Raw genomic sequence first — 23,506 nt, 5'->3', positions numbered from 1 at the left:
AACAAAAGCAAAACAAGGATAATGGAATGTAGTCTAATTAAGTCGGGTGATGCTGAGGGAATTAGATTAGGAAATGAGGCACTTAAAGTAGTAAAGGATTTTTGCTATTTGGGGAGCAAAATAACTGATGATGGTCAAAGTAGAGAGGATATAAAATGTAGACTGGCAATGGCAAGGAAAGCGTTTCTGAAGAAGAGAAATTTGTTAACATCCAGTATTGATTTAAGTGTCAGGAAGTCATTTCTGAAAGTATTTGTATGGAGTGTAGCCATGTATGGAAGCGAAACATGGACGATAAATAGTTTGGACAAGAAGAGAATAGAAGCTTTCGAAATGTGGTGCTACAGAAGAATGCTGAAGATTAGATAGGTAGATCACATAACTAATGAGGAAGTATTGAATAGGATTGGGGAGAAGAGAAGTTTGTGGCACAACTTGACCAGAAGAAGGGATCGGTTGGTAGGACATGTTCTGAGGCATCAAGGGATCACCAATTTAGTATTGGAGGGCAGCGTAGAGGGTAAAAATCGTAGAGGGAGACCAAGAGATGAATACACTAAGCAGATTCAGAAGGATGTAGGTTGCAGCAGGTACTGGGTGATGAAAAAGCTTGCACAGGATAGAGTAGCATGGAGAGCTGCATCAAACCAGTCTCAGGACTGAAGACCAAACAACAACAACATGTGCGAGTTAAGCATTTGGATTCATACTCGACTTAGGAAGAAACTGCTCATTTGATCTGTTCAGCAGACACTGTTATCACAATAATGAATTTTGTTTTGTTGAAACCTTCAATGAAGTTTTGTTCACCCTAAATAAAAGTCCTTTAGCCCAAATTGTGCTAATCCCAACATCAATTGTTTTATGAAATTTGGCATAGAAAAACATTGAACTTTATAGAAAAAGCAAATTGAAAACATATTTTTGTTTTCTTTTGAGCTTGGAGACACATATGAAATTATTTGTATGAAACTTTTTTATTGTAATTTGCATAAAGCATTGATTATAATAACACAGATTATATGATGTAATGTCAAAGATTCTATATGAGGGTCAAGGTTAGGCCAAAATATGGAGTTGGTCAGTTGTTGTTGACAAGTAATAATGATGTCTGTCAAGGGATTGCAATGTTCAAACTGGAAGACTGATAAATAATTGGTAATTGTGTGAAATGTTGGTTGTAAGAAGATTATTTGAAAGACTACCAGTACACCCCTTCTACAATGTAATGTCATCCCACCAGATCTGCAATGTACTAGAATACTTTAGTAGTTCTATCAGTAATCAAGTACACCTCAAATTCAATAGGATTAATATTTATATGTCAACAAATCATTTTCTGCTTGAAAAATGTATTACCTTTTGCAAGTGACTCGTCATATTGAAGAGTAGAGTGTAATATGCAAGCAATATTTTCGATTAATATACATAATGTAAGTGAGCAGGAATGTATCAAGAGCCACCACAAGTTGGCCTTTCTATGTCACATGCAACTGATGTCACTTATAATCAGGTATCCCGGATATTGACATTTTTGTTTGTGACAGATTCTTTGGTCAACAGTAGGCCTATATTTGGTCTTGACACATCTGCTTTTGAATTCTCATTATGTCATGCAGCATGCTCCCTGAATTCATCAATATATTGCTATTGCTGCCACTGCACAATTTACACCAGTATTTTAACATGGCTTTGGGAAAGCAGTTAACTTGCAGGTCCACATTGCCTTAAAGCCAGCAGCAATGCCAACATTATACATAGCCCACATAATTCTATTGTCCACTGAGGTGAGGTTAAGACTGAACTCAACACTTTGCCCCTGTTTCCTACAGTCAGTGGGCTTCACCATTTGCAGTGGTCAGGAAATCTAGGGGCTCTCTCTGATTGTGTGGAGACTTAAATAAACCAATAATGCTCAGATAGACATTGGTTTTTATCCCTTGTCTCATTTGGAAGAGGTCTTTCTAAACTTTCAGGAGGTGAACTATTCTCCAGAACTGATCTCACAGAGGTGTATTTGGACTGCAAACTCAAGGAAGATATTTTTGTTAACATGCTGTTTGGACTATATCAATATAATTCTGCCTGTCATTTCCCAGAGATTTCTTGAACAGACTACCATTGGTATTTTATGTTGTTTCAATTATCTTGATGATATTCTAATCACTGGTTGGACAGGTGGGTGAACATTTTTTAGAGGTTTCTTGAACAGACTATTGCTGGTATTTCCTACTGTTTCAGTTACCCTGATGATATTTTGATCACTGGTTGTACAATAGATAAACATTCTTTGCAACCTGTGGACACAAGGAACTTGAGTACAACTTTTCCAAAGGCACCTTCCTTCAGCCTTCTGTCACCTATTTGGGTTTTATACTAAGATTATGTTGAAGCTATTAAGAATAAGCCTGGGCCTAAGCCTGTTAAGAGTCTTCAAATATTTCTAGGATAAATTAAATACTGTGTGCAATTTTTTCCCTGGGCAGCCTTCATGGTCCATCCACCCAATCATCTCTGTAAAAAAGGAGTATCTCTTCAATGCTTCAAAGAGTGAAATCAAGCTTTTCAGAAGTGAAAATCAATCATCCAACTGACCCCTACCTTGTAACTTACCTGCCTGCTTATCATTGGTGTTGGTTGGCTACAAGTGCCACGTCACATGTTGTCAGGGCAGTTCTATCTTATAAGCTGATTGATGGAATGGAGACACCATTGTGTTTATGTCAGACAATTAAATTTAAGTTTCTTTCTTTTTTTTTTTTTTTTTTTTTTTTTTTTTTTTTTTTTTTTTTTTCAGTCACAAATTTATTCTTTTCATCTACCATATACTGTTCACGTTTCTTTTTGGACCCAAAGTTAAGTTACAAGAATGTACATCACCTTCTTGGATGGCCTCTCTATTTAGTGCATTTCCAATATTCCATTTGTTATTGCACTTCTGCTCACCATTTTAATGTGGGTGCACTATATCACCTTCTGTCAGATCTGGATACTGTAAGTGATTACCAGGAAACAGTTTGTTTTCATTTAGACAGCCAACTGGAGCAGTCTCTCAATGAGTTACCTATTAATGCCCAAGATGTTTGCTGCAGTGTCTTGGCATGATTCATTTCTTCAATGAATCCAGCAATATGTCTTGTAAGGTTGGCCTCCAAAGCCTTCTGGTGTATATACACCTGGTGTTCACTTTCTCCCCATCAGCAACACCAACTTCAGAGCCAGCAAATTGTGGTACTCCTTACAGAAGATGACATATGGTGCTGGGTGGTGGCACTGTCCTGTCTGCCACATCCAGTGCTTCATCTATTTCATCAATCCCACCAAGGGATTTCTAGGATGAAGCAACTGACACACTACATCTATTGGCCTCATATGAATGGAGATACTGCACAGCTAGTGCAAAGTGTGCCATTTGCAAGGCACACCAAAGAGCCAAGTCCTGTTGTTCTTCCCATAGCCAGAAATGATACAACCATGGGACCAAGTTTATTCCAGACTGGTGAGCCATTTTGTGGGGTCCATGTAGTTAACTGTCACAGACTCCTCCGATTTCCTGTATGTCATCTGCATTCAGATAACAACAGTGGTGGCCACAGTGGGTGCCTTGGAGCAGATCTTCTCAACAGATTGTGCATCCTGTTTGCTTATGACCAAAAACGGTCCCCAACTCACAGTGACCATTTTCAAAAGGTTTTGTACCCACAATGCTACTTCACATTCTATTTCCACCCAGCATCAAATGGGCCAGCAGAACATTTTGTGCCCTTCTTTAAGGTTCCAATTCTGAAAGTTTTATGATCTACTAAATCAAATTCAGTGTTAAACTCCTTTCTAGCTTGTTGCAGGTCAATGCCCATCAATGATTGAAGTCCAATGGAGCTCCTCCATGGGCATCCTCATAGGACGCTTCTGCATCTCCTATGTCCACATCCAGAACATGAAGCAGACAGTTATGCTGCTCAGGTGTGGGCCCCTTTAGACAGAGTCTGGAATCGATCAGGGTCCTGTGGCGGAACAACAGAGGCACCAAGTGGTTTTGGTAGCTACAACACATGGGATGTTATGCTAAAAGTGTGGCTAGTTCTGACTGCAGCATGCTGGTCAGTGGTTTTGTTCAACTGGGAGTTCATTGTCTTCAACATTGCAGCCACCTCGTAGCTTTCTCCACCTCTGGGTTTTCGAGGATGGTCAAATCTTACTTTGTACAAGTTGTGTGGCACTCTCATAGATGACCTAGGTTCACCAAAGGTTGAATCACTGACCCAGCCACATAGTGCAGGAATGCCTTTGCTCATACAAGCCTCCAGGCCTGTGTACAAAACTCCAGATCCAGAGTCAGCAATGTTGATGGCTCCGGATATCTCCCAGAAACCTTCCACCACGACGCCATTTGGCTCCCAGTCACTTCCACTGTTCCACTCGGTTTTCCTGCTCACACTGCCTGGGCGGAGCACTATTTGCCAGTTCGAGATGGGGAGAAATGGAAGGGGGGGGGGGATGGGGGGGGGGGGGGGGAGATTTGCACCTGACATGTAAAGTGATGATATAGACATATCAGTATGTGTAATTAGGTTACCCTCCATTCAGAGGCTGTTGCACACAGTGACTGTTATATTGACTTGTAAATAATGGATTTCAGTCATCAGTTGTCCTTTTGAAATTTTATTGTCAGATCTAGATTTCAGCTAGAAACTAGTCATTCTCAGTGCACTATCATTTTTGATCAATGCATGTAATGCCTGTCGGTTGGGCTTCATCCACAGTTCATTGAATACTGTGGATGAAGCCCGACCAACAGGCATTACATGCATTGATCAAAAATGATAGTGCATTGAGAATGGCTAGTTTCTAGCTGAAATCTAGATCTGCCAATAAAATTTCAAAAGGATGACTGATAGCTGAAATCCATTATTTACAAGTATGTGTAATGCTGCCTACATCTGGTGAGAGTGACTAGGGCTGGAATGTGGCCACTGTTTCAGGCTCATCACATGAACATCCATAGTGTGCCAAATTTGTGTTCATCTGCTGACTATCTCTGCCTCAGTTGCTGCTTACTGACTCACGTCTACAAGTGCTCTTTGCTGCACTAACTGTTTACTATGGGTTTACTGCCAGGGATCACGAACTTGTGGTTTCCTCCGCCTCTTGCCTACATGGAACTTTGATTGAGAAATAGAGGCTGTATTTTTATTTTCCTATTCTGGAACTATCTCCAAATAATTTCTGTGGTAGTTGTGACAGATATTTTGCCATGAACTGTTTCTGTTCAGTTCATGTAGTAATTGGCTACTTTTTTTTGTTTTTTTACAGAAAATTTACTCACGTTCAGTAGATGTTGCGGCTAGAAGTTAAGGTTACAAAGCTATTCCCAGGAAAATTACACCAATTCTTTTAAAATATAGTATTGTACACAACTTATTGCTGCTGCTGACATTCATTTTAAACATCTTTTAACTGCAACTATTGTGATTATATATAAGGTTCATACTATTGGTTACTTTAGTTCTCCCTATTGATCACTAAAGAGTCTTCATATTAATTTGGACCACCTACAACTTGCACCCTGCTCCAATTGGAATGATTTATCAGTTTGTCCTAACTGTAGCACCCATCTCTGTCCTCACTCACAGGGTACATTATTGTGTTACTTAATCTGTTGAATCACTCAGTGAAAATTTGAAAAAAGAATATGTCTATAGTCACCTAGCTGTGACTTTGACCACTATCTTCCAACAGCAAAAAGTTAAAAAGAAGAATCTAGAGTGATCATAACTAGGTAAGAAGACAACAAAGTGTTACCTGTTTACTATGCATTAAGCCTTTCTTTGGGTTGCTAATTTCTATCATTTGCACAAAATTTTCTTGGTCACTTTAAGTAAAGTCAAAAGTGGTTGGCAAAATAATCAATTTCTAGATATACACCTGCTTCAGTTTCTAGACACAAAATTTGAATATAATATTTGTTTCTTTCCTTATTTCAAAGAAATAATGTTTACATACCCAAATTCAAAAGTCCCATGAGCAGCTCCACACAGCCTGCTAAGAAAGCAAGAAGAGTGACAAATTCTATGGGAAGATCCTGAGTGTAGGCAAAAGTCAGCAGTGCCATGAGTGATGTTGGACCAATGGAAACTTCTCTCACAGTTCCAAACATGACATAGACGAAACTTCCCATGAAGGCAGAGTACAGGCCATACTAGAAAAGCAAAATCAGTAAAATATTTATACCAACATTAATATTAAAATGTGTTATTTTGTTTTTATGTTATCATGCCACACTTTGGATACATCAGTTAAACATCTACATAGAAACATTACATTTTGCAAAAAAGGAAAGGGCAAGTGGATGATATACTCTGTAAAGCCACTGTGAAGAATAGTATCTACTTATGTGATGAATTTAATACAGGTAACACTGTATGAAATAAAAATAAAATAAATTTGCTGACAAAAAAGGAAAAGAGCATCAAAATTGCTTTAACTGGCTACAATTCATCAAAAGTCTTGAGGTATATGAAACAGATTATCAATATATTTAATAGCAAGGAAAAGAAACTATTATACATATCTGTATATTTCATAAACTATCAACTATAATTAATGTCAATTTGATCATGTGATATTTATAATGGGAATCAGTTATTATTCATTTCTCTTTCAGTTAGTAGAAAACTGACACATCACTCAGTATTAAGAAGAAAGTTGTTTAAATGACAGAAAGTGGCATTCTGTTTCTAAAATATAGCTGTTGCTTACCTATTAGACTAAATTTTGCATTTAACTAAGCATTAGGACAATTCTGTATATTTTATATAACTTGGAAAATGGATTTGTAGTCCCAGAATCAGTGTATCCAGATGATTTACAGAATATGTGTCTAATGGGAATTTAATTTTTTAATTTCTGGATAATGTCAGTTTCCTTGACTTTTGTTCAGAAGCAACATACAAAACACTTTTACATCATAAAACAGAAGTTTACACTGAAACATGGGCAAGAATACAAATATTAATAAATTATTGTTTTGCATTGTTTGTTGTTTATATACAATACAATCTGACTGAAACATGTCTTTATTATTGCCCAAAGATATCCTTAAGTAGTAAATATGTTGATACACTATGTGATCAAAAGTATCTGGACACCCCCAAAAACATGCATTTTTCACATTAGGTGCATTGTGCTGACACCTACTGCCAGATACTCCATATCAGCGACCTCAGTAGACATTAGACATCGTGAGAGAGCAGAATGAGGTGCTCCCCAGAACTCATGAACTTCGAGTGTGCTCAGGTGATTGGGTATCACTCGTGTCATACATCTGTATGAGAGATTTCCACACTTCTAAACATCCCTTGTCCACTGTTTCTAATGTGATAGTGAAGTGGAAACATGAAGGGACATGTATAGCACAAAAGCTCACAGGCCGACCTTGTCTGTTGACTGACAGAGACCGCCAACAGTTGAAGAGGGTCGTAAAGTGTAATAGGCAGACATCTATCCAGACCATCACACAGGAATTCCAAACTGCATCAGGATCCACTGAAAGTACTATGACAGTTAGGTGGGAGGTGAGAAAACTTGGATTTCATGGTCAAGCGGCTGCTCATAAGCCACACATCACTCCAGTAAATGCCAAATGACGCTTCGCTTGGTGTGAGGATCGTAAACACTGGACGATCGAACAGTGGAAAAGCATTGTGTGGAGTGACGAATCATGGTACACAATGTGGCAATCCAATGGCAGGGATGCAGGAGGCTTGCAACCCTTCTTGTTTTGCATGGCACTGTCACAGCAAATGCCTACATTGATGTTTTAAGCATTGCTGAAAAGCAATTCGGGGATTGTGACTGCAACTTTCAACACGATCAAGCACTTGTTTGCCTGTGGTGGAGTGGTTACACAACCGTAACATCCCTGTAATGGATTGGCCTGCACAGAATCCTGACCTGAATCCTGTAGAACACCTTTGGGATGTTTTGGAACACCGACTTCGTGCAAGGCCTCACTGACCGACATCAATACCTCTCCTCAGTGCAGCACTCCATGAAGAATGGGCAGCCATTCCCCAAGAAACCTTCCAGTACCTGATTGAACGTATGCCTGGAAGAGTGGAAGCTGTCATCAAGGCTAAGGGTGGATCAACACCATATTGAATTCCAGCATTACCGATGGAAGGCGCCACAAGCTTGTAAATCATTTTCAGCCAGGTGTCTGGACACTTTTGATCATATAGTGTAGGTGAGGGAGAGATTGGAAGAATATAATATTCTAGTCAATGTGGGACTTCAGAACTTCCAAAAATTGAAAAAAATTTAAAGCAATTCTTATTAGCCATATCTTGTACAAATTTAATAGTCTTAGGACAGAAAATCACAAGTGGTTGTATGAGGGATCATGTATCTAGCTGAAATAAAGCTCTCTAGTTACAGGAGAAACTTGCCATGAGGTGATAGAAACATGTTGTGTCAACCAGTGAGAAAACATAGTAAATGTTAAGCCTATGTCTTGAAGAGTAGTTGAGGTATTCTATATTGATGACTCGTCGGTGTTTTAAATAAAATGCTGATTGAAAGAATAAGCGAAGTAATATCCTATGCTAATGCCACAATCAACATTAAAAACAGTTAGTAAGTAGGGTAATGAACATGTTTTATAACAGTTATTTTTCTCTAGCAGTACAGCCCTGATTTGAGACATCTGAAATGGTCTAGTATACTTCCAACTTCTGCATATATACCAGGTGATATAATATGATATTACAGGAAGAGGGTGCTCTGAAGCTTAGGGTGGAATTTAGATTAGATTAGATTTACTTTCATTCCAATTGATCCGTAGTAAGGATGTCCTCCAGGATGTAGAACATGTCAGAAAAACAACAATACATGACAAATATTTACAACTCAAACAAATAAGCTAATGTGCCATTCCACAGGTCCCAAGTGGAATAATCGTCATTTTAATGAACACTATATGAAAGAATGTTTTTACAAATATTAATGCACTGAACTTAAAAAAAAAAGTTTTTTTATTTATTTATAAGGTAATAAACGTATACTACAACTACTATAATACTTTTTTTTTTTATTTGGTATGCGTATTCCATAGATCTGTGCATGCGAGTGATTCACCTGGATGTGGAACATGTCAATACAATTGTAGAAATACAGTTAATGCTACAGAGTAGTAATATAATACAATGATATAGATATTAATAAGTATCACTTTTTCTCATTTACAAGCTGTCATTTAACTAGTATAGCAATTCACAATATAATATAACTATAACATTAACACTATAACATTAACATAATATTGTATCGTCCATCTAATAACTAAGAGACTAAATACATCTATTATTAAGGGAGGGCATTACTTCTGGGAAAGAATTCATCTAAGGTGTACAGTGGATGGTCAAGCAGATATTTTTTTAACGTACCTTTGAAAAGTGTTTCATTTTCTCTTGTACATTTAATATAATTAGGCAATGCATTAAAAGTCTTTATAGCAGCATACTTTACTCCCTTCTGTACAAGTGATAAATTTTTTAGTTCAACATGTAGATCATCTTTACCTCTAGTACTGTAGTTATGATATGAACAATTTGTTTCATACTGAGCATAGTCTTTATTAACTACATTCATCAGAGAGTATATGTACTAACATGTTGTGGTCAGATTACCTAACTGTGTAAAAAGTTTTCTACATGAGGCCCGTGGAGGAACCTCACACATGATTCTGACTGCTCTCTTCTGAGCAGTTAAGATTTTTTTTTGGCTGGTGAATTACCCCAGAATATTATTCTGTAACTCATTAATGAGTGAAAGTACCCAATATAAAAAAGTACCCGAAGTAAGCTGATTACTTATTTGCAATGAACATGTTACTGCACTGAAATGGTGCAGAAGTTAGATTGTACTTACACACACACACACACACACACACACACACACACACACACACACACACACACACACACACACTTATTTGCAATGAACACATTACTGCACAGAAATTGTGTAGAAGTTATATTGCACTTATACAAATCACTTTGTTCTACTGAGAAATTCATCAGTGGAGTAGAAGGAGTTGGCCACCAATAAATCCTTTAGGCTTGTCTTAAACTGAATTTCATTGGTTGTTAAGCTTTTTATGGCTGCTGGCAAGTTATTGAAAATGTGTGTTCCTGAATATTGCACACCTATTTGTACAAGAGTAAGTGACTTTAAATCCTTGAGAAGATTATTCTTATTTCTAGTATTGATTCCATGAATTGAGCTGTTGGTTTGAAAAAGTGATATGTTTTTAATGACAAATTTCATTACGGAATAAATATATTGGGAAGCAGTAGTTAGTATCCCTAGTTCCCTAAACAGGCTGCTGCAGGATGTTCTTGAGTTCACACCACTCTTACTGCACATTTTTGTGCCCAAAAACCTTTAGCTTGGCTTGATGAATTACGCAAAAAAAAAAAAAAAACCATATGACATTATGGAATGAAAGTAAGCATAGTATGCCAGCATTTCATTTTTATATCCCCTATGTCTGACACAATTTGCATTGCAAATAGAGATTTGTTAAGAGGCTTCATCTGTTCTGTGGTGTGCTCCTCCCAGTTGAATTTATTATCAAGCTGTAATTCCAAGAATTTAACACTGTCCACTTCTTCTATCTTCTTGTCAACATATGTTAGGAATATACTTGCTGGACACCCCTTAGAAGTTCTAAACTGCATGTAGTGTGTTTTTTCAAAGTTCAGTGACAAAGAATTTGCTAGTGACCAGTGATTAATGTCCACAAATATTTTAGTAGCCAATCTTTCTAAGACTAGACTTGATTTGCTTTTTATTGCAATGTTTGTATCATCAGCAAACTAAACGAACTTGGCATCTGATAACATTACTGATGAAAGGTCATTGATATCCACAGGAAAAAGTAACAGCCCTAAAATGGAACCTTGTGGGACCCCTCATGTAATTAGTTCGCAGTTGGATGATGCCTGATAGCCTAATACATGTCTCTTTCCTAATAACACCCTTTGTTTCCTGCCAGAGATATAAGATTTGAATCATTTTGCAGCATTTCCTGTTACACCATAATAGGAATCCATAGTAGTAATCTGTGACTGTCTGCCTCCATATTGTAACGGTAGCATTACCGCCTACCATGCAGGGGGCCCGGGTTCAATTCCCGGCAGGGGATTGGGTGTTGGGTGTCCTTCATCATCATTTTCATCATCATTGACTAGCAAGTTGCCGATCTCGCGTCACCTGAAAAGAACTTGCAATACGGCGGCCAAACTCCCCCGAATGGGACCTCCCGGCCAACAATGCCATACAATCATTTCCATGTGACTGTTTGCTCATGGCACTGTAGTGAACGGGGAAGTGTCATCGTTGACTGACAGTAAAAGGATACTTGATGACTTAGACCGAACCACTGTTTGTCGTGGTAAATGGAAGCTCACTCTGGACATAGAGAAATGCAAGTTAATGCAGATGAGTGCAGAAAACATTCCCATAATGAAACTTCCTGACAAATTAAAACTAGGTGCCAGGCAGCAATTCAAACTCAGAACATTTGCCTTTCATGGACAAGTGTTCTACCGACTAAGCTACCCAATAATGATTCACGATGCACCCTCACAGCTTTACTTCTGCCAGTATCTCATCTCCTACCTTCCAGACTGCACAGAAACTCTCCTAAGAAAATAGCACTCCTGGAAGAAAGTATATTGCGGAGATATGACTCAGCCACAGCCTGGGGGATGTTTCCGGATTGAAATTTTCACTTTGCAGTGGAGTGTGTCCTACTGATATGAAACTTTAGTCTTGCCATTTTACTAGGAGAGATTCTGTGAAGTTTGGAAGGTAGGAGATGGCGTACTAGCAGCTGTAAGGAGGGGTCGTAAGTCTGCTTCGGTAGCTCATTTGATAGAGCTCTTGCTCACAAATGGCAAAGGGACGGAATTCGCGTCTCGGCCTGGCACATAGTTCTGATTTGCCATGAAATTTCATATCAGCGCCCATTCCGATGCAGAGTGAAAATGTCATTCTGGAAACACTCGCATGTTGTTCAAATACAGTATCTGAGGTGTGCTACTTTACACAATAGTGTCGATTAAATATCTGGGCGTAACACTGCAAAGTGATACGAAATGGAACGAACACGTAGGGATGGTAGTAGAGAAGGTGATAGGCTGACTTCTGTTTATTGCGACAATTCTAGGAAAGTGTAGCTCATCTATAAAGAACATCGCGTATAGAACACTACTGTGACCCATTCTTGAGTACCACTCGAGTGTTTGGGATACTCAGCAGCTTGGATTAAAAGAAGACCTCGAAGCAAGTCAGAGATGTGCTGCTAGATTTGCTACCAGTAGATTGGATGAACACATGATATTACGCATATAGTCTGTGAACTAAAATGGAAATTCTCTGGAGGGAAGACAACATCCTTTTCGCAAAAGTTTATTGAGAAAATTTAAAGCACCGGTATTTGCAGCTGACTGCAGAATGACACGACTGCCTCTAATGTACATTTTGTGTAAGGGCTACAAAGACAAGATTTTAAAAAATTTGGGCTCGGACGCAAGCATTTAGACATTCATTTTTCCCTTTGCTCCATTAGCGAATGGTTAGTAGTGGTACCGAGGGGTCCGCTGCCATGCACTATGTGGTGTCTTGTGGAGTAGGTACTCGCCAGTGAAGAAAGCCTGACGTCACTGATGGTGGTTCCTTTTCATCTGTTCCCTTACCCACCTTCTTCACTCCCCATGGTGCTGGGCAGTTTGTGCCGTTGTTCATATAGTCTGTCGGTAAACTGAAGAGCGAGTGCGCGAGTCCCCACTCTGCCTACCCTGCTACGTCACAAGGCGCTTCTACAGGCTGTTCCACAACGTAGTACAGTCCCTGCCGCGGCGCGCGCTTTAAATCTGTGGCGACGCCGTGTACAAATACGTCCCGTCTGCGTTTATTTTTAGACAAATGCGTTAAGATTATAAGGAAAACAGAAGACGATAGCTTCTTCGAAACAAAACATTATAGAGTAAATAATATTAACATAAGAACGGAAGTCAGGATTCTACTACAAACATAGAACCGAATGCCTATTCATATGAATGTATGTTCCTCTATTCGTAAGACGAACCAGACATAGTGCAGTCTGTAGAATTTAAGGCTTGTTCTTACTTTGTGTTTCTACTAAAAGGTAGAAGTTTTCTTTGAAGGGCTGCATTAAAACTTAACAATTCTTGCAACACGAAAAGTGTTTAAAAAGTAACCAGAAATTTATAATTACGTGTGTTGTATTAGTTCGATTCGCACTGCTTTTTTTGTCATTGTCTTCGTAAACATGTCTGAAAAGTATTTCCAGGTAAATCCCATTTCACGCAATGTCTTGTGTAAAACATCTTTCTGCAACGAAAATGAATTTTTTGTTTCACGCGAGTGAGTAATTTCCGTAATGTGGGCATTATTTTTTGGTTTATGTAAAAGTCCTTCATCGTTTGTCGAATGACCGATTTTGTGAAACTGTCTATAACGATGGGTTTCCTCCGTAAATTATTAGGTTTCCTTCGCGGCGATTCCAGTAAACCATGCGCCTTGTTTTCGCGTCCCTTCCTTATGCGTCCTATTTTGGCGAGGCTGCAGCCCTTTGATTGGGACTGGTAATATTAGCCAACAGTTCTTTTTGTGTAGCCTCCTTATCACAAGCTGTAATAACGTTAGAGACGATCGAACGCTCGTTCTGCGCAAGTATCTTCTTCGTATTCTGCACATTTTCTTGCAATGCTGGGCGATTATCCATCACTTCCGGATACTGATATATATCAGTCAGAACACAGAGTCAACTGACTGAGATTGGCAATTACGATCCCACGAACAGAAACGACGTATATCACTGCACGCCAAAGTACACTGCTTGGCAGGTAACGGGCAACTGATTTTGGGTTGCCCTGTAGGCCAGTGGCAGGGTTCTTCCGGGAAAGGCCACTTCCCCCACCAAAAGCGCTGCTCGCTCTTGAGTTTACAGGCAGACTATAACAGATCCTAGAGGCAACAATAATCGAGTTGAGACTGTCGCATACTGTTTGGTTGACTCCATATACCCAGCTGCCTCCTAACCGGGGTGCCTATGGGCCATAAGCGGCAGGTATTGATCATCAGCTGGTATTGTTGATCGCAGTCGCTACAAGGCAGGTCAACCTTGATTTGTGTCTCACGACAGTGGATGAATGTAAGGAGGACGTCACTGTGGTGTACGCCAATATGGTGGGGAACTTTCCGTGCTGATAACTCATCTTGCAGCAATGAGACAACTTGCGTAGGACCTACACCAGTAGTGAAACTTCAAGGCTTGTTGCTACACTGAAAAGAGCACAAAAGCTGCATCGTCCCATTCGCGATTGGAGACACAGTGTGCTCCACTGAACTGCGTTGAGGGAGTAGGTTTATTTTATCTCTGTTACACAGGCGGCTGTACCTAACGATATCCAAAGGTCAACAGAGTATTGAGGGAGAGTTTTACGATCAAAATGCACAAGCGATGCAAGTAATGAGGAAAACACCATATTCTGGCCACAGAGGGGCCAGTTGGAATCGACCGACCGCCATTTCATCCTCAGCCAATGGCGTCATTTTGATGTTGCATGAAAGGATGTGAGGTCACAGCACACTGCTCTCCCCGACCTTTGTCAACTTAGCAGACCTGGTGCCACTACTTCTCACTCAAGTAGCTCCTCAACTGACATCATGAGGCTGAGTGGATCTCATTCCACTCCTCCCAAAAATGAAAATCCCTGCGAGAATTGCGAATCGAATCTGGATCCTCCGAATGGCAGCCATTTGCACTGAGCGCTCGGCAACAGAGGCGGACACATGTCATGAGATTGGTGCAAAACTTTTTCCGGGTCCAGAATTTTCTATACATGGTAAAACAAAATCGTATAGACTATTACAACGAGGAGATAATAAAGATCCTGCAAGAAAACTAACCTCACTGGAGAGACCAGCTAGAGATGCATAGGCGATGCTCTGTGGCATCATAGTAAGTCCAACTGTGATGCCGGCCACTGCATCCGACACGGCCCTCATCTTCGAATAGCGCGGCAGCCATTGTACAATTGGTATTCTTCTTCTGATAACTGTCTTTATACGCCTCACCAGCGTCACTGCAATGAAAGAAATTTGGATAAAGTATCACACACAAACTTTAAACTAAATTACTTCCATAAAAATAATATAAAATATTCAAAGAAGCTTCTGTCGTACTGAGATAGATACCTGAAGTACAGACATGAGGGAAAAGTCGAGGGAAGGCACTGGGAGAGGTGATGTTCATTGGCAGCTAAGGCTATCGTCTCTGTGGTATTGATGTTCCACTGCAGTCACTATTATCCTCTCAAACCAGAATTCTTCCATAATCTCCTATATGCTATGACTAGAGCTGCCATCTCTAGCTAGTCAAAACTCAGCGTATTGCCACCTTTGGCAAGCCAAAAGTCAGGACACTTCAAACGAAAGGTACCACATAATACAGGGTGTATCAAAAAGAATGGCATGATTTTGGACGGTAATAATTACGAAACATGGGACGTGTTGAATTTCAGAAAATTGCCATTAGATGTGTCAATGTGTCTTCTCCGCTTGCATTCAATCAGAAGTAACATAGCTTCCGCTCAACAGAAGGTGTTTTGTTTGCTGCAGTTTGCAAAGAGTGAGTCAGAGGCCCAACGTGCTTTTCGCCGGCGTCTTGGGGTTCATTTGCCTGCACCCGAAAACATTTGTCTTTGGTGTCGCCAGTTTGAAGAGACAGGATGTTTGTGCAAAGGTAAGAGTCCAGGTCTGCCTCGCACTTCTGACGACGCAGTGGACAGAGTTCGGCTAACGTTTGAGCGAAGTCCATGGAAGTCTACTCGCAGCGCAAGCAAAGAACTGGCAATGCCTCATACGAATGTCTGGCGAGTGTTAAGGCGTCGTTTGGTCTATAAACCATACAGACCGCAACTAGTGCAAGCTCTTCCGGTTGGTGATAAAAGGAAACGGGTTTACTTCAGCAATGCTCTGCTAGAAGACATGGAAGATGATACGTTTTTACCACGGTTAATTTTCAGTGAGAAGCAACATTTCATGTTAGCGATAAAGTAAACTGAAATAATGTGTGCATATCGGGACTCCAGAACTGTCACCACTGAGCACGAAAGAGACTCCCCTACTGTAAATGCTTTTTGTGTCATTTCTCGTGAAAAATGGTATGGTCCCTTCCTTTCTGAGGAAAACACAGTGGCCGTGCTGTTCTACGCGCTACAGTCTGGAACCGAGCGACCGCTACGGTCGCAGGTTCGAATCCTGCCTCGGGCATGGATGTGTGTGATGTCCTTAGGTTAGTTAGGTTTAATTAGTTCTAAGTTCTAGGCGACTGATGACCTCAGAAGTTAAGTCGCATAGTGCTCAGAGCCATTTTAACCATTTTTTTTTTTTTTTTTTTTTTAAAAAAACAGTGACTGGAGTGAGCTATCTTCAAATACTTCAGAATTGGCTTTTTCCACAACTTCAGGAGAATTCCAATGACTTCATTTTCCAACAGGATGGAGCTCCACTACACTGGCATAGAACAAAGTATGTCCGTTTCTCAGTGACAATCTGCTTCAACGTTGAATACGGTGCAAAGGATCTTGAAACACGGCCCTGCGTTCTTGGCCCCTTAAGATCGCCATACGTGACCCTACGCTATTATTCACTGTGGGGATGTATGAAGGAAAGTGTGTTCATCTCCCCTTTACCTCATGACGTAGAAGAAGTGAAGAATAGAATAACAGCCGTTATACCTTCTGCAAAAGCAGATAAGTTGAATACAGTTTATGAGGAATTTAGCTATCGAGAGGATGTTGTTCGTGCTACTGCTGACGGACAAACAGAGCATTTGCAATAGCATAGCTTAAACTTTAAGATTTTGTGAGTATTTTCCAATTTGTCCCATGTTTGTAGTATGTTTTTATCAACAAATATGAAGTTTTGAAATCATTCCTTTTGTCCATTAAACGTGCAGTTCTTTCCAACGTTAGTCACTTTTTATCCTAAAACCAAAAGTAAACTACAAACACACGGTCCGGTTACATTAATGTGACTACCACCTATGTTCGACGTCAACGTGAAATAACCACTCAAAGACAGCAAATGGCAGCACTTGTAGTGGAGGGTATAAAAAGCGTGTGCAGGACTACACAGAAAACAGTGCAGTCGTTGTCGTAATGGAGAAATGGAGCGATTGATCTGAAGTCGAAAAGGGCGTGATCATTGGCTTTTTGGGCCAAGGTTAGAAGCATTTCCGAAACGGCGAAGTCTGTAAATTGCTCGCACGCCGCCGTGGTCAAAGTGTACCGTGCAAGGCAAAATGGTGCTATCCAAGACCAGCGCCGAGGCAACAGTGGTGCACCTGGGGACTTAGACGACAGGGATGAACGACGGCTGTGGAGATGTGTACGGGTGAATAGACATGTAACTCAACACCCAGATGAATGAACCAAGGGCTTGTCAACAGTGTCTCGTCAAAGATCAGTGTCTCTTCAAAGATCATTCAGCAACTCTTGTTAGTATGAGCTTCAGCAGCAGGTGTCTGGCTCATGCACCCATGCTGACTGATGTTCATGCGGGGCAAAGGCTGAAATTTGCTCGCTAATACCACAACTGGACGTCCACCGAGTGCCGACAGGTGGCCTTTTCAGATGAATCAGATTTTGTGTTTCGTGTGACAGACGGCCGTTTGATCGCCGGAAAGGTCCAGGCCAGAGGAGGGAGCGTTGTGATCTGGGGAATGTTTTCGTGGTATTCTTGGGGACTGTGTCCACCCTTACATGCAGCACAATGGCATTCACCATCAGGACGACGCAAAATGTCACAAGCTCGCAATGTACGAGTGTGGCTCAAACAACACCAGGATGAATTAGAGTACTCCCTTGGCCACCAAACTCCCTGAATTTAAACACAATGGAGAATCTATAGGACCACCCTGATTTGGCTGTTCGCGCCATAGGTCCTCAATGGAGAAATCTACCACAACAGGCCAGGACACTGGAATTGCCATGGCTCTACATTCCTGCCAATACCTTCCAGAACCTTACTGACTCTTTTCCTGCACGCCTCGCAACGCAAAAGGTGGTTATATGACTGCACGTGCAGCTTAAAAAATTTAAAAGTTAACTTACAGACGTCTGTTGTCTGACCTAGAGTAGGGTCTCCATTCGTCCCTTTTTTTCCAAAATGTCCCACTACTCCGTATAATGGTCGCCTAGTCGTAGATATTGCTATAATCGCACTATTTCACTCCCATTTATGGAGCTGGTTAGCACTTGATGTTAGGTTGGCGCCATTAAAATGCTTTGTGGTAATCGCTGCTGCTTGCTGGATCGCTGCTGTGTCTTGATGCTAATGCTGGCTCTAAATCTGGTTGTCTAGGGGTAAAAAGATGAGGTCCCGTGTTTTTGATGTGCTTTTGATGATAAATAATGAGCGAAACCAACAAATATTTAAACTTCAAATATTTATTACTCTGGTGCCCATCTTAATTCCACTGTCCACCAAAGACAATGACACAACACAAAGTAGCACTTCTTTTACATGTTCTTTGCAATGTTTATCCACTTCGAACAACACACATACACTTCACCAAAGTGACATTCAGACTCCTCTTCCGACCCTTCTTGCTGCTTGTATTTATAACCTTGTCAAAGAACTACTAAAAAGAGATATAGTTTATAAGTCACATGTACATCTGTTATCGTAATTTGTGCAGAAAAGTTATTAATTTATATCGAGTGACATAATTTAACAGGTTATTAAAATGACATATTTGTTGACTTGACAGAATAATTCTTTGTTACAAAAAGGCCGTTTTTTAGAAGTTTGTCGATTGACTTCTCTAATTTGCATAAATAAGTAAATAACATGAATTATTAAGAATTACATTTGTTTTCGTCTAAAATAGGAGTGTTTATGTGAATACTGATTGAAAACGGTCCTAGTGAACAAATAGGTTTCACTGGGTGATTTTTATTTAAGGAGATCCAAAATACGTAAGTTGGCCACTATTTTTCGTACTTCATATTAATTATTTAAGATGAACTTAGTGGTTTTACATGATGACATTTGCTGTATCAGTGATCAAGTGATATTAACTTTTGTGTGGGTCAGTTATTCAGTATAATTTAATGGGTTGACTGTTTATGGAAACATGTTATGCAATCCTTGTTAACATACACAATAACTTTTCTATAATCATAAATACTCGTTAAACTGGTTGAATTTGGAGGATATCGCATACTTCGGTAAAGTAAAGCCTTTAATAGGTTCCGTTACATTCGGAAGTTTTTTTGGGGACGCACAAATCTCCAACTTTTTTGTCATTCCGCTCGGTTAAAGTATTTTACTCTACTGGATGTATGATTTGCGATTTACTTCCCATCCCACAAGTATACACACTAGGAAGCGCCACTTGATAATAATAATCTTTGTTTATTTACTGTTAATGTTTTGTACTGTTGGTAATACCGATTTATGTTCACTGTTTCAGCATGCCGAAACGAAAGTGTAATTCTAACAGCAATGTAAAAAGTGAGTTTACTGTTACTAGTGGCAGTGGAGAAATTGTGAGCGTACGTTGTGACTATTAAACTCTTCTACTGGACATTGTGGGAAGTCTGACATTGCAAATCATGTTAAGACTGAAAAAACATCGAGTGTATATTCAATCGAAAATGCACTGCTCGATAAAATGCATAAAAGTGAAAAGTATGGTAACAGTGCAGCAGAGTACTTGCCAAAAGTAATTTGGGATCATCTGAGTGCATGATGCGAAAGTAAACTTTTGTGTTCGTTACATTTTGTCAAAACAATTGTCCCGCTTTTTTTCACTTAATTGTCCTCGGATTTTCTCTGACCTTCTAAAATGCCCGGCTTTATAATAAAAATCAAATTGACATCCTAAATGTAGCGGCCATTATAAGTTTCTTTTCGTGTAGGAGACGCTGACAGAACTTGGAGCAGCCAACTCAACGTTATTATGAAAACGAGGTGGCGAAAGAACTGACTTTTAAACCCACTCTTTATTATTGTCTCTTGTGTTTTACGCTTGGGGACCATCTATAAATTATCTCACAGGAGGGGGAGGGTGTTAACAAAAAGTGACATCGTGAGTCAACGGGAGTGGAGGTGGGGACAGAGCGATAAGCTTCGTGATGTCACATGTATAAAGTTTGTTTTGTTTTGTATTACAACTCTAAACTTCAACTCTAATGAAAAACTCTGAAATATTACAAAACCGCCACCGCTCTGATTTCGTCTACGTTGGACTGTTTATATCACTCAGTCGAAACCTGACTTTCGCTGAGTGATGGATGTGCTTTTTTTTTTTTTTTGTTTTACTGTTTTGTGATTTTCAAATTATCTAATAAATTTCGAATGATTTAAAAGAGTGATTTGTCTATTCCTTACCGCAAACTACATGAAGTATACAATGCAGCTTATACAGATAAAAATAAACAAAATATACAAGAGAAAGTTGACACCTTATGACGATGTTCCAAAAGTAATGACAGTGTTAAAGATGAAGTGGATACGAAAAAAAAAAAAAAAAAAAAAAAAAATGCAGATAGAAGTGTCGAAAAAGAAAGCGACATTTAATAATTTTTTTTCGAAAATTTCTTCATCATCAAAACTACTAAAACAACTGGAGCCTGTGGAAGTAAAAGTAAGTTTGAGTTTTATATTGTTTTAACATTTCGTGCTCCACCTCTAAGAACACATTTAGTATTCTGTGGTAAATTGAAAAACACAACAATCCAGTCAATTAAGTTCAGTTGGTGTTTGCCACTTATTACAAAGCAAAATCGGCAACCTCATCTTTCTGTCTGTCTGTCGGAAGTAATCTCGGAAGATACAGGGTCGACTTCAGTGCAGTTCTCACTGTCGCTTAGCTGGATTCTTCAGAGTGAAGTTGTATAAATATTGTGTGAAATATCCGTATTCAACATTATACATGCTTACTTTTAGTTGCAGGATGGACAGGACATACCAGAAGCACTAAAAATATTAGTATGCAACCAAGTGGAAGCAAGTTACCTCAAACGATATCTAAATCAATGCCTTGTCAGAATACTTCTTGGAATAAAATTGTAGTACTAGAACCTGAGCTCAATGGCTTGCTGTTAGTACTCAAAGCTGGCTGGCATGGCGACACATGAACCAACGAAAAGAATAACTGCATTAAGGGAAAGGCATTCAACAGGAAAGAAACATACCGAAGAAAAAGATCAGCGCAGCCGAAGAACAGGGGAAAAAATGTTATTCTAAAAAACAAAAAATTTTTAGCTCTTATAATTCGAAATACTGTTGGTCCGCCTAGAGCAGAAAATCCGGTTTACTTGAAGTCACAAAGGAGGCGGCAGTTTTTGGTGGTGCAATTGATGATCGACGTCACACTGAAATTATAAGGTGCTGCAAAACAGTGGACTACTTGGAAACCGAATTATGTAAACAAGCTATACTACCAGTCGATGAGGGAAAAAAACACGTGGTAACTGTTCTTCTTAAATAGTGCAAAACAGACTCTACACTTCAAGTAAAGCATAAATATGTCACATCCTGAAGAGTTACTGTAAAAAACCTTGAATTTTTAGGTTCAATTTTTATGCTTTGGTCTAGTATTGTTCTTATCTATGGATGACAAAGCAGACGTGCCATTAGGTATTACAGCCGCAAGTGCTCAAGCGCCAATATTAATGCACCTAGACTCCCGTGTAAAATTATGGGCTCATGATTTCGTGTTCGCAGAAAAACATAAACTTATTCCCTCTGTTTATGCAGGTATTGTAATAAAGGAAGAAGGATTTGTGACACTCTGAAGCTACATTCGTAGCGATTCGTAGTGAAAACTGTCTTCCTCTAACGCAGAGACTCATGCCACAGAAATACATAGACTTTCTGGATTACCAGCTTCCGAAAAATTAATAAGAACACGAGAAAGTTTTGTGAAACCCGCGTTTATTTTCACTTGCAATGGTAGCCTCGTCAAAAATCCATGATAAGAGCGAGTTATACTGTCAGCTGTACAACAGTTTAAAGATTTTGACTTTGACGCTACTTACATTGCCACAAATGCTCCAGGAAGAAATGCTTTAACAGAGTGGAGCGACGAATGGCACCTCTTAGTCGTGAACTTACTGCTTTGTGTTAAAACATGACAGTTCCGGCCGACATCTTGATTCCAGTAATCGAACTACTGACTTAGAGCAAGAAAAACGGAACTCTGAGAGTGCAGACATCGTGCTGGCTAATATTTGGAGCCAACTGGCCACTGACGATTTTCCTGTGGTTGCCGAATACATTGTGCCAACAAATACCAGAATGGACATCGTACAGGCTATGACATTGAAAAATAATGCCACTTGGCACGGAAATCAAGTACGTAAATCACAATATTTTTTAGAAACTGTAAAATGCGAGGTTGTCGAGTGTTGCGGTGTGCGACGATCCAGCCTCTAGCGATTATTACGAGAGCGGTTTTTAATCATCATCTGTTTTGATTAAACAGACTTTATGCGGGTATGTACCCGAAGGTAAATTTGCTCCGCTGTTACTATCGCTATCTTTGGATCTTCGAGCGTCATCACATTTGAAGCAAATTCCTTAGATGGCTATTGCCCCATTGTCGAGGCATACCTATTTAAACGATCGTGTGGCATCTGTAGCCCATATTTTTCATCATACAAAGCCACTAACCAAAACATGCAATCACGTAAAGAGCCAACAAGAGGTTTCGCCCATCAAAGATTAATCCTCAAGGAATTGCAGCTAGACGTGAGAGAGAAGTTCTTTGATAAACGATGACGATGCTCTGAAGTTGGATTAAGATGATGTGTACACGCCGAATGTTCGTAACATTACCCAAATCGAAAACGAAGTGACAGCTATGCCAATCACGAAAAATATGAAGGGATGGGTTCAAAGTCTTTGGACACAAAATTATTAAATTTTGTATTGTTTTTTTTTTATTTGTTTTGGTTCCAATGGCTCTGAGCACTATGGGACTTAACTTCTAAGGTCATCAGTCCCCTAGAACTTAGAACTACTTAAACCTAACTAACCTAAGAACATCACACACATCCATGCCCGAGGCAGGATTCGAACCTGCGACCGTAGCGGTCGCGCGGTTCCAGACTGTAGCGCCTAGAACCGCTCGGCCGGCGATTTGTTTTGTTTTGTAAATTTTCTAAAACGTTTGATTTATTCTTAATTTTATGAGAAAAAAGATTTTATACAGCAACATATAAATAAGTTTTGAAGCGATGTTTTAATTTAATAATTTCCAAACTTAGAACTGTACAATATGTTACGTCACACCAGGAAAGGGGTCACACAAATGTGACTACCTGCGACAAGGTGGGGGGGGAGGGAGACTTACAAAGTCATGAAATTCGTGTGACATAATTTATGGATGGCCCTTTGT

At 39.7% G+C, this 23,506-nt stretch overlaps 1 protein-coding gene across 1 annotated transcript in view; it reads right to left on the bottom strand.

Annotated features, from left to right (window-relative positions):
• The window catches only part of LOC126456702 (sodium-independent sulfate anion transporter), a 115,155-nt gene that overhangs the window by 81,624 nt on the left and 10,025 nt on the right, over positions 1-23,506 (bottom strand). Inside the window, exons 2-3 of the mRNA XM_050092438.1 lie at positions 15,001-15,176; positions 6,004-6,199 (exon numbers count right to left, since the gene is read on the bottom strand). Of these exons, the coding sequence (XP_049948395.1) occupies positions 6,004-6,199; positions 15,001-15,176 (372 nt within the window). The remainder of the gene's footprint in view (positions 1-6,003; positions 6,200-15,000; positions 15,177-23,506) is intronic.

The sequence above is a fragment of the Schistocerca serialis genome, chromosome 2, assembly GCF_023864345.2.
Source record: "Schistocerca serialis cubense isolate TAMUIC-IGC-003099 chromosome 2, iqSchSeri2.2, whole genome shotgun sequence".
NCBI lineage: Eukaryota > Metazoa > Arthropoda > Insecta > Orthoptera > Acrididae > Schistocerca > Schistocerca serialis.
The sequence above is the reverse complement of the archived record's forward strand: the minus strand, read 5'-3'. Positions and strand labels throughout refer to the sequence as shown.